The sequence below is a fragment of the Vipera berus genome, assembly GCF_964194415.1.
Source record: "Vipera berus genome assembly, chromosome: 3".
NCBI classification, from domain to species: domain Eukaryota; kingdom Metazoa; phylum Chordata; class Lepidosauria; order Squamata; family Viperidae; genus Vipera; species Vipera berus.
This window is the reverse complement of record NC_138204.1, coordinates 35,649,071-35,661,826: the sequence shown is the minus strand read 5'-3', so window position 1 is coordinate 35,661,826 and position 12,756 is coordinate 35,649,071. Positions and strand designations below refer to the sequence as shown.

At 39.6% G+C, this 12,756-nt stretch overlaps 1 protein-coding gene across 1 annotated transcript; it reads left to right on the top strand.

Moving 5' to 3' along the window:
- Positions 1-531: 531 nt before the first annotated feature.
- Positions 532-10,963, top strand: GPR37L1 (G protein-coupled receptor 37 like 1; the record flags this gene model as incomplete). The annotated part of the gene is made up of 2 exons (XM_081325970.1): positions 532-1,311; positions 10,061-10,963. 2 exons carry the CDS (start codon positions 532-534, stop codon positions 10,868-10,870), a joined length of 1,590 nt encoding a protein of 529 aa, XP_081182096.1. The 3' UTR covers positions 10,871-10,963.
- Between the last annotated feature and the right edge of the window lie 1,793 nt (positions 10,964-12,756).

Below are 12,756 nucleotides of genomic sequence, written 5' to 3'. Positions count from 1 at the left end.
ATTTCGGTGAGATGCTACCGTTTCTTTCTGAAATACACTCTCCTTACCACAGAAACAAATATACAAAACAAAAAACAAAAGCAAATAGAATCGTCTGCACAAAGGTCCCTGGCTAAAACAGGTGGTTTCTTTCTACTGTTCTTTGCTTGGCTCAAGGGCTGTGAGGTTTTTGAGCCTTTCACAGGAGCCAGTAGGCATTGTAGCTTGGCCACCAGGGGGCCTGTAGTCCAACAAAAGAGGATTGGAATGAATTACTGATTTTTTTTTTCTTTTTTTAATTCTGCCCAGAGATCTGAGGAATAAACAGCAGCAGTGCGCTGGCAAGGCAGACCAAAGTGTCTCTCTGTCATCGCTCGACTGAGACTCCAATCTCCTTGCTTATTCTATTCCCTGTCCCTGACCCTCTTTTAAGACCACAAGTCAAAGCGAAGAAACTTTTTCCTTTTCTCACTGAGGGCAGTGACATCTCTGCTTATTTGGTGAATTCCTTTCTTGTATCTTTCTGTTTACCTCTGTTTTGCAGGAAAAAGGATGTCTTTGCCTTGGACAGGTATGCTTTTGCTTAGTTTTCTGCAGCCATTGGAAACCTTGAGGAAAGAAGGAGCTGTCCCATTTATTGAAGAAAACTATGCACCCTCCAGAATGGACGCAAAGGCTGGAGAAGGTCACTTAAAAAGACACATGAATTCCAAAGGCATCCTGATGGAGTTACTTGGAGAACTAGGCAGGATGAGAGACTCAGGACCAACTTGCAACCATGAAGAGCAACAGTTCTCAGAAGAACAGCTGAGATGGAGAAGAACACGTAGGGGAACGAAAGATGATGATGCCAAGTCAGTTCAGCAGTATGTTCCAGGAGTCAAAGCAGAGTTTCCTCAGCCTGCAAACCCAGCCACTTTACAGCCAACGAAGCCTGCAGTACCATCCAGCACAGATCCTTTTGAACCCCACCAACAGAGCCCGGCGGTCTATGGTGATAGAGAGGCCCAGGTTAATAGAACTGTGGCATTAGGAAAGCGTCTTCAGATACAGAACCCTCTCTATCCAGTGACAGAAAGCTCTTATAGTGCTTATGCTGTCATGTTCCTGTCCCTCATTGTCTTTGCTGTGGGCATCGTGGGGAACCTCTCAGTCATGTGCATTGTCTGGAATAACTACTACATGAAAAGTGCCTGGAATTCCATTTTGGCCAGTCTTGCTTTCTGGGATTTCCTTATCCTCTTCTTCTGCTTACCTGTGGTCATCTTCAATGAAATTACCAAGAAGAGACTGCTGGGGAACTTCTCCTGTCGCCTTGTGCCCTTCATGGAGGTAAGAGTTTCCTCTGCTAAGTTCTAGCATGTATCTTCAGCAACTTTGTGTCTCCATTTGGAGAACAGAGGGATAATGTTATTTGTGCTTGGCCAGCTTTATGTTTTGAATTTGACTTAATCCAATGACATTTGGCCTTACTAATACCCAATACCTTTCCTAACATCAAGTTTGAGGAGTGATTGATTGATTGAAGAGCTATAGAAAACACCATCTCTGTTCCAAAGATGATAACAATAATGCTTTGGGGGAAAATGGAAACAAGCACAGTTATGCTTTTTTCAATGCCAATTATTTGAAGAATGTTTCCGTGTTGACCCCAGAGATACAAAGTTGAAGTTGTGCCTTATATTTCTAGGAGATAATAATTTGCAAATTTTTATGCAATTATTAATAAATATTAATGATTAATAAACATTAATGATTCAGCCATTAATATATTCTAACCATTAATAGACTGTCCAGCAGCTTGATATCTTCCATATAGACAGGGCTAACATATGGAGAACAACAGGTTAAAGGATGCTGCATTAATAGATGAAAACTAGGTACTTCTCACATTAAGATTAGAAAAGCTTTAAAGTCACATCAAGAAATGAGATCTTAATTAAAAAGAGTAAGTGCATCTAATCCTTGTGCTGAATCTATAATTAGCAGGTATAGTAGGCCTTCTCTAGTTTGACAGTTCAAGACCTAGACTCAAGCCATCATGCTTTAGAGATCATGCACATTTAATTACACTGAGTAAAGATTCTTCTATAATTCAAGACTGAGAGTTCTGAAAGGAAATTGCCAGTCTAAGAGAAATTCTTGCCCAATGGATATAATGCATTTCAGATTATACCTGCTGACCATAGGCATAGGAAGCAGACAGGAACACAGGATGAAGAAGGAAACAAGTCAAGCTTTTTTCTAGAAATATAAGATTATCACTTGTAATTGGTTGAAGACCATTTAACTGTGAAAGGATGGTCTTCCTTAAATTATTCTCTCTGAACCAGAGAATTTTACTTTTAATAGGATAAAATGATAGCAATAAAGGTTTAGCTATCATTGAATCATTGGCTGAAAATGCTGAATTTCTTCTGAGGACAGAACAATTGTTACTATTCTAATTCTTTAAATCTCAGGGGCTGTTAAATTAAAAAAAATTATTAACTACCTTGATCAAGGTAATTATAAATGACAAATATTTGGAAGACATATAACCAGGCTGAAGAATTTATGGATCTCTGAATATTGCTGAACTACAGTTGTCAGCATCCCTGGTCATATCCAGCAATACCCAATGAGAGAGAGTTTGGGATATATATCATAGTCATCAACGTACTCTCATAAGAGAGGGTGAGAGAAGGAGATATTGAATGAAGTGACCTTTTCAATAGATCATAAATCTGTACAAAACCTGCTATGGTGTAAAACTTTAGCTCTGTGACTCGTGAAGGTTACATGTCTTCCCTAGGAGTTGGGCTTCTCCTAAGATGAAAAGGAGAGAAAAGGAGGAGCTGTGTTTTGAGCGATGTGAAGTTTCCATGGAAAATCTATTTGGCTGAAATGTATTACCATGGAGTCTTTGTTAATAATGGCAGGGAAAGGACATTTTAATTTTCTTTCAGCAGTGCACTTGGGATTTACAAAAACACAACTAACTAGATATGACTGCAACAGCCTTACTTCCATAAATCCAAATCTGACCATATCACTTAAAAAGACTTGCAAGGATGGGGACATTGAATTCAGCCTTCCACAATCTTGTCATTAGACGTTATTTTATTTATTTATTTAAATTTATTAGCCACACTTCCAATAGAATTACATTTCTATCATCTGGCTGTCACACCGAAAGTGAGCATAACTGAAGTAAAACCTAGGCAGAGATCAGCACCAATAAAAACCTGCTCAACTGGTTGGGCCTGCAACTAATTTACAGGGTCTGTGCTACCATCACACTTATCCTCAAGCCTTTGATCAGGTTGTGACCTTTACTTGGAAACAGGGCTTTTTTTCTCATAGAACGCTCAGAACGGAGTTCCGGCACCTTTTTTGGATGGAACCTTGTAGGGTAGGCAAGGTGGGTTGTATGACATGTGTGAGTTCCGGCATCTTTTTCTTTTACAAAAAAAAGCACTGCTTGGAAATATATATTTAGCTTAGGCTACATGGAATAATCTCTTGGACCTGACATAAACAATAAAAGAATTGGAAAGGATTTTAGAAATCACCTAGCTCAGTGTCATAGATCCATTAGAGCATCACTGAGAGATGACTATCCATGCTCTGTCTGGACTTCAAACAAAGGAGAATACATCAGAGACACTCTGTTCCAGTAGTTTACTGTATACGGTGCAGGGGTCTTCAAACCTGGCCCTTTTATGACTTGTGGACTTCAACTCCCAGAATTCCTCAGCCAGCGTGACTGGCTGAGGAATTCTGGGAGTTGAAGTCCACAAATCATAAAAAGGCCAGGTTTGAAGACCTCTGGTGTAGAGAGTCAGAAAGTTCTTCCTCATACCTGGCTTAAATCTACATCCTTATAGCTTTAATTAATTGATTCTGGTCCTGTCCTCTAGGGAATAGAGAATAGGTCCAAATTTTATACTCTATTAAACAGAAAGGAAAATATTTGTGTTGGATGTGGGACAATTGAAGATAGAGGTGGGCTGCTTGCTTAGTAGTATCTAACCATTCCATCTAACAGATTGTCATAGAGAAAAATCTATCCATCATGGTTTACTCAATAAAGTTAACCATAGGTTGACATTTTCTGTAAAGACAGCAACACTTTTCAGAATTACCACTAGCTCCTATGCCATACTGTATTTACAGCACAATTGGGTTTAAGGACATGCATTGAACATACAGTGTCTTTAACCAATTATTGATTTAATACATTTCTGACTTTACAATATACATTGAATTATCAGCTAGCCAATAGTTTAGATTTGCATATTAAGCTAAACCAAAAAAACGCAAACCAAGGTTAACTAACCCAAACCAAGTTTAGAATATTGTATGCTAAGCCTTTATTTATTTGTTTATTTGCTTGGAAAATTTATATTGCTTCCTACTCGCTCATGGCGACTCAAGGTAGCTTACAGGAAATAAAACACAATATAAAAGAAATAAAAATAATAGAATATAAAAATAATAACTAATCTGGCTAAGTGTACTATATGAAAACAAATATTGTTGATTTTTAATGACTATTTTAAAAGGCTTTCTAACTAATATTATGTAAACCATCTTGGGAAAATCAAACAGCAGCATGCAAATTTAATAAAATAAAATAATTGTAACAATTATCTACTTCTTTCATCATTATTTATATCTTTGATTCTGTACACTCCTATTCTGTTGAATCTTTAATGAATTTGGAACTGTGAGTTCTTTAAAAGATTTTATAAGATAGTGTCATGGTATTAATGCGCAAAACTGGAACATTTACAAAGCAAGGAACAATGGGGGGGTGCATCTCGGTTTTTATAATATCTAAGACATAATTTCAAAAGACCAGGTTCCTTCTGTTTACAAGAAAGCAGTTGGAAGAAAGCAGCTGAAATGAGGTGAGATTAGACATACTGGAAATAAAGTTTGTTTAGACTGAAAATGGACAGTAATGATACATATCTGATGTGAACATTTGTGCACACAAATTATTTTCTGTCAAACATAATGAATAGATTGTCCTTCCTTAGAAATTTCAATGTTCCAATGTAATTGCTATAACTTTCCTGCTTAGTGAAGGAGGATATGAGAGCAAAGCAGGTGATGGACATCTGTGCATGATTCAGAGCTTGACTAAGGGGACAGCAGAGTACATGAAGGAGGCAGAGAAGACAATGGGTCCTTGATGTAATATGATAAGGGCACTAACAGTTGGATACATCAAAGGCCCATTGCAAAATAGGAAAATGCAATCATAGGTCAAGTACTTATTCTTGCAATCCACACATCCTATCACTTTCAGAAACCATGCTAAATGTGAAAAATCTAGGCAGACTTAGGTTACTATGCAGTTTTCTGTCATTCTATCATGTTGAAAGTACACCTAAAATTGGAGTGACAAGATCTAGGCTGCAAAAAACCAGATGACACTAGATGGTGGCAAAGAGATGTGAAAAACCTAATGCTTTGCTGCCATCTAGTGATCTTAAGGGTTTTTGCAGTCCAGATGTAATAGACCTGCTAAAATTATCTTCCAGGAAAAAAGACCATCTGCATGGAATTCTACATATGAACCAATAGTTTCTCTTTTGCAAAAACTGTTCTGTATCATTGAGTTTGTTTTTGCATCTAAGACAGCAGCCTTGGCAGGCCAGCTGGGGGAAGAGAGAGGAACTGAATCTTGTGAGCAATGGGCCGGTGTGCACGCACACACACAAAGAGCCCTTGCTCAAGTGGTGGGCCAGCATGAGAGGCAGGCCAGCATGCATGTGTGCAGCTCAACTTGGGCAAGCGGCAGGCTGACACATACGCACACGCACAAGTGCCCTCCGGCCTGCCACTCATACAAGTTGAGCTGCGTGCACCTGCACCCACATACTCTCCAGCCAGCCACTCATGCAGCCCAATTCCAAATAGGCCACGGCCCAGTAGTGGCCACAACCTGGGTGTTGGGGACCCCAGATCTAAGAGGCTGCAGCTATCCATACGGGAAAGCAGCAAAGGTGTCTTGAAAGGGATAATTTGCAGCAGAAAAATGGTAAAAGCAGAATTGCATTTTGCCATATGTACTCCTTTCAAACTATGAGCTGACTTTTGTCCTCGGTAAATTAGATATACAAATCTGCAGATCTGCATAGAAATATCGGCCAAATTCTCCTGTTGTCATCAACCCAGCTGTCTATATTTGCACGGCTGCTCCTACAATATCGATAGCTGAATTGTTAATTCAAGAACCGTAATATAGTCTCTAATATTTTCCTGCTGTCCCAATAACTTTATGGCTGTGATTCTAAGCACTGTTACATAAAAACTTCCTACCAAAGCAGCAATTATCACCTGCTGCATTTCTTTTTTCCTCAGGGACTTGTTCAGGTTGTAGGTGAAAGATTGTAGGTTTGGATTATTCTTCATAAAAGATACCCCACTGGAATATTCTGCAAAATGAGATAAAATGTAAAGATCTACTTTAAGAGACCTGGATAGCATCTATTTAAGAACAATTATTTTAAATGGATTTTGTTGTAGCTGCTTTGCTAATGGCAATATTCTTTGCTGTCTGTCACATCTGGAACCCTGATGCAAATTTGCAATTCCATTATAGACCGATTCTCTGAATCTTATACAGCTTTGTATTTTCTCCACAAAGGTTTTCATGCCAGAATTTTACTCCAGATGCCTCTTAATTTCAACCAAACATGAACTTGTTCCGCTTTTGTGTGTGTGTGTGTGTGTGTGTGTGTGTGTGTGTGTGTGCACACGCGTGTGCATGCACGCTTAAGAAGACAATGACAAACCACTTCTGGAAAACCTTGCCAAGAAAATTGTAGGGACTAGTCCAGGCATTCGCCAGAAGTCAACTCTTCCTCAAAGGCAGATATACACACAAAAAAATATTGTAGTACATCATAGTACTATAATAAAACAGCAGAACTCAAGTTTCAAATTCATTTGGAAGACATCCTCCTGTTTGCTGCATCATGCTAACATGGGTATCCATCTTGAAATCTCTTAATTTATATTTTAGAAACAATTGATGGTACAATTGTTTGGATATTGTTTGGATATCACTGGATATTCAGTGAGACATTGTTGTACAAGCCAGCAGAAGCAGCCAAGCAGCCTTAATCTATGAAGTCCTCTAATCATATAGTGTAACTGCTTGGAACATCAAATTCTTTATTTGTGTTGGCTTTTCAAACAAGCTCTCCATAAACCCCATCTTTCTTTAGCATTCATCAGTACGATGGCCACAAATATGAATATGGCCTTGCATCAAGTTTTTTAAGCATCCATTGAAAGCTCATAGCTTAATAAACACCATGAGAGATTGTACCCTGGAATTGCTCTGTTTTGTGCTGGTTTGGCTGCAGTTCAAAGAACACAGAACAGGGAAGGGAGGGAAAAGGAAGAATGAAGAAAGTAAGCCTCTTTGCTTAATTTCCAAAGCTTCCGGTGTTAAATGAATGCCCTTTTTTCCTCTGAGAAGTGAGCGGGTGCCTGCAATTAGGGCCCAGAGCTCTTCAGCAGTCTATAAACAGCTGTCCAAATGAGGCGTAGTATTTCCTGAACCAAAGGAAAGCACAGCATTTGTAATGGAGTGTGTTGCGCAAGGAGGCCAGTCCTCACTCCGCCTCCCCAGCTGATATTTATTCATGTTCTACATTGTCTGTCCAACCCACCCAGTGTTTGGCATTTTCTCCTCCACGCTTTGCCATCTTCCCTTTTGGCAGACAAGGATGTTTTCCTGGGATTCTGAATGCAGCAGAAATTAACAAAAGCTGGTTTGGGACATCAACAAACTTACTTAACTCATTTGATGCTCAGAAAGTAGATGCATTTTGATTCGGTGATTTTTTGAAAAGGACCAAAGGTTGTTTAAGGAGTACTAGCACGGTGGGAAGGTAACAGCATTCCGTGCGCCTTTGGCGTCTAGTCATGCCGGCCACATGACCACGGAGACGTCCTCGGACAAGCGCTGGCTCTTCGGCTTTGAAACAGAGATGAGCACCGGCCCCTAGAGTCGTAAACGACTAGCACGCATGTGCGGGGGAACCTTTACCTTTACCTAGCCAATGACCTAAGAATCTCTCCTGATCTTTTAAGGTGTTTCTCCCATTGGGGTTTTTCTTTATTAATTGCCCTCTGTAAAAAGAAACGTGTAAATCATGGAAGCATGATATACAAGGAACAGAATAAAGGCATGGGAGACAAAAAACTTAGAGAGGGGAGGGGGTAGATATGGTATATATTACTCCTTTTTAATTACATTTGTTAGTAAAGGTGTTGCAACTTTCTTGATTTTTATGTCACTCTACAGTAACATAGCATTTTTCCTGTAATTATTTAGGGACAGTGTCTTTGAGTCAGTTCAACTCCTAACAACCACATGGATATATCTATGCAGTTTTCTTGATATTAATATGGAATGGTTTGCCACTGCTTTCTTCTGGATTTTTAAAAAAATTTCTATTGACTAAGAATTCCTAGTGCAGGGGTATCAAACTGCCGGCCTGCGGGCCGGATGCATCACTGGGAAACCAAGCCCACCCCATTGCCAGCAATGTCAAAAAAGCTCCAATACATTGTGCGATGTCACGTGACGTCACGAGTTTGACATGTCTGCCCTAGTGGTTTCCCATCCAAGAACAGACCAGGCTGGAGACTACTTAGCTTCTGAGCCATGTGCTGGCAGCTGCTGAGACAGGGATACGTAAGAAAGACAAAGAGTGATGTCATAGTCAGCAGAAATTCATTCCATATTCACATTATAGTTTTTAAAACTGAATGTTTGCAAAGAAATAAGAGGTGCATCCTTTCTGCATTTGTTGATTAAAATTAAAATAGAAGTGCAAACAGTGCTGACAGTGCCGAAACTGTTTTTAAGTCTGCAAGATCTATTTTCATGTGAACCAAATGAAGGCAGCTGCAAAACAGAAGTTATGGGATGTGGAAACTGAAATGAATATAAAGCAATCTGAAAATGTACCAGCTTCCAAAATGGTTCCTCTCACATCCTTTTGTTTCCTAGCAAGCCCATCTTTGATTGTAGCAATGTTAACATTGCTTTATTGTTAGGAATTAGTAACTTTCCTGATCTATTGCCGATTATTCAAAGGTTCACCAAGGATATAAATGTCCTTCTGCTCACTTTGAATATAAGGAATCGAAAAAGATGGAAATATAAAAGAGGGGAAACCAATTGGAATAAATGGAGCAGGAAAGTAAGATTGTTACTTAGGTGGATATTTTAATAATTTAAAATCAAATAAAGAGTTAGAAAGTCAACCGCATATCAGTGTCCATATATTTGGATTTGTTAAACAATATTGGATCCAAAGTGTCCTCATACATTGCAATTAATTGGGAAGTAGCTAAGGACAGATAGTAAACAGAGAGTTAGAAGCATTTTTTTATATTCTCATGGTTAAGGAAAGCCAATATGCTTGTTTTAATATTGTACAAAACAATCTTTATTAAGCTGCAACTCCCATGCTGATGTTTGTAGTTATTAAACAAATGTAGGGAAACATTTTGGGAAACATGGTGTATTACACAACTTCAACATCAACTCTACATGGAAATGCTCAAGAATAAAAGCTGATATATTAGAAAGTCACACACATTCCTTGGTAGAGCTGATCCCCCAAATGTGACTTATTCTATTCAGGTTACAGAATTAAATGGGATTATTATTCTCATAACAGACACTAAAATTTAAATACTGTGTGCGTCTTTTCATATGAGGATATTTGCCATCTCCCAGGCTGCTGTCTCTATTCTGGAGTATTGCACAAACTTGTATAGTTGCTCTTGGAGCATTTAAAAAGTGCTGGGGACTTTAATGATTTTCCCTGTTTTTTACATACTATTTTATTTTGGCATAATTTGGGATCTGCATTAGTCTGCATGGTAAATGAATTTCCTACGCTAGAGACAGGGTTTATTTTTTTTCTTTGAAATCCTTTTGCACAAAATTGAAAAATGTCTGTATTCCCTCATTAACTTAAAAGTTAAGGAGAGGAGAATGTTTTGTCTCACTCTTTGGCCATCTCAGTTCAACCACTTCTCTTTCTTATGCTCCTAGGTGACTTCTTTGGGAATCACCACCTTCAGCCTCTGTGCCTTGGGCATTGACAGATTCCATGCGGCTACCAGCCCTCAAGCCAAGCTCCGCCCAATTGAACACTGCCACTCCATCATTGCCAAGCTGGCTGTTATTTGGGTGGGTTCCATGACCCTTTCAATCCCAGAGCTCCTTCTTTGGCAGCTGGCACAGGATACCTCACCAGTCTCTGGTGTAGTGTCTGACTACTGCACAATGAAACCTTTTCAGGAGCTGCCTGAATCAATTTACTCTCTGGTTCTCACTTATCAGAATGCTAGGATGTGGTGGTACTTTGGATGCTACTTCTGCCTGCCGATCCTCTTTACCGTCAGCTGCCAGCTGGTCACCAGAAGGATCAGCAGCTCAGAGGAGACTGAATGCCGTGGCAATAAGCACGGGCAGTGTGAGAGCCAACTCAACTGCACAGTGATTGGCCTGACAGTAATCTATGGTCTCTGCACCATTCCTGAGAATGTCAGTAATATTGTTGTGGCCTATCTGTCTCCTGACATGACAAAACAGACCCTGGACCTATTAAGCTTGGTCAACCAGTTCTTCCTGTTCTTCAAATCTTCAGTTACTCCTGTGCTTCTACTATGCCTTTGCAAACCCCTGGGGCAGGCCTTCATGGACTGCTGCTGCTGCTGCTGTGATGAATGTGGTCAAGAAACTACTTCCAGTGATGGTGGTTCTGAAAGCAAAATAAAAACCAAGATGTCCTCAAATATTTTGTTTGACAAGACCCGAGAGTCACCTCCCCCTGTAGGGGCCATTGGTACTCCATGCTAAGCTCAATCATCCTTGTGGTAGACAGACAGCAGTTCTTCCGCTACCTTTTCCCAAGACCAAAAGTTGTGGTTTCCTTTTAGTATTAATTGGTGAAATAGCTGGACACTGGAAGTGGGAGCTGGTGTCTATCATCTGCTTGTTCCAGCAATGTCTTGTAAGAACAACTTATGAACAAGGCATCACCAATAACTATCTCTTCTCTGCTGAACAGTTACCAAGGGTGCCCTTGACTCCCCTGATTTAGCATGACTAGAAAGGCTGCTGTCCTGAATGCGAAAGATGCTGTGGAAAGGCCCACTTGCAACCCTTTCAAGACAGAGAAATCACCTGTTTTAAAAGAGTTCATAGTACACACTAACCTATTCTGCACTGGTGCAGGACCTTACTGTCCTCTTCTTCACTTCTTCCCCAGAGACAGCCTTGTATACAAAGTCAGCACTATCCTAACCTCAATAAACCCATAGACTAAGTAGAAAAAGGTTCCAGTCACTTTATTCAAAATGTGGTAGGACAATTAATCATTCTGTCAGTAGCTCAAAAAAAAAAGTGAATCTGTCCACACTATATAAACTAGATTTCTTGTCCAACCAAGGAATCAGGATTTTCCACCAGGTTTCACTGTATCTTGTGTTATGTGTGTGGGGGGAAGGGGGGGAGGGTAGGGAGATTGTTTTTTAAAAAAAAAATTCACACAAAATACCACAGATTGGGGTATTTTGATCTATCCATGCTTTCAGGTGACTATTATCACATGCTGTACTTTAGTGTAGATCAATTAACTCATTGTGGCATCAGTGGCAGTTTCTTGGCAATTTTCTCTGTTCTGGCATCCAGTCTGTTTTCTTCTGTTTCTCAATCTTTGACAGTCTCTTTTCACATTCATATTTACCAACTTCTTTAATTCATTCTATAATTCCTCTGGTTCCTATTAATGAGGCTCAGTATTTCAAAGTGAATGTTTTCCTTCACAACGATGGGTCAAGATTGTACCAGGAACTGCTTAGCTTTGTTCTTCTGCTTTAGTTCTTTCATTTGGAACTTGCACGTGAATGGTTCATGATCTGTTCCACAGTTATCTCCTGGCTCTTTGCTGTTATAATTGAGTTTTTCCACCTCCTTGTGACAATACTACAAAGGTAGTCCTGACTTATAACCACAATTGGGACAGGAACATCTGTAAGCAAAGTGATTTTGTTAAGCAAGTTGCACCCAATTTTATAACTTTTTTTCTCTCTTTTTTGCCATACCCATTAAACAAATCACACAAATGTTAAATAAATCAAGTTTCTCCCATTAACTTTATTTTTTGGAAGCCCTCTGGGAAGGTTGTAAATGGTGATCATGTGATCATGTGACACGAAGGTTGCCATTTAATCATGTGACCATGGAGATGGTGCAATGGCGGTATGTGCAAGAACCGGTTGTAAGTCGCTTTTCTCAGTGGTATCATAACTTCAAATGTTTGTTACAAATGGTTGTAAGACGACGACTACCTGTAGTCAATTTGATTTCTGTGAACTCTTATTGGATGATGTCTACATAGATGCATGTTGTTTTGTTTGCTGCAAAACTCTTAGCAGTGAAGAAATAGCAGTGAATAAATAATTAGATGGGCAGAAACAGGCACAGGCTAATTGGGATTGGAAACTCTATTAAGCAATGCAGATGTAAGTTGAAAAACCCTATGACTGTGCCATTCAGCAACAGCAGTTAGGTAGTTGCTGACACTGAGTCATCACCATGACTTCCAACTTCCTGTCAGCTTTTTCACTGACTGTTGTGGGAATCTGACAGGAAAGTCATGTAACTCCGGGATGCAGGGATGGTCAAGAATACAAGATCCAGTCATCACTACCACTTGTTCAGTGCCATTGTTAAGTTCAAAT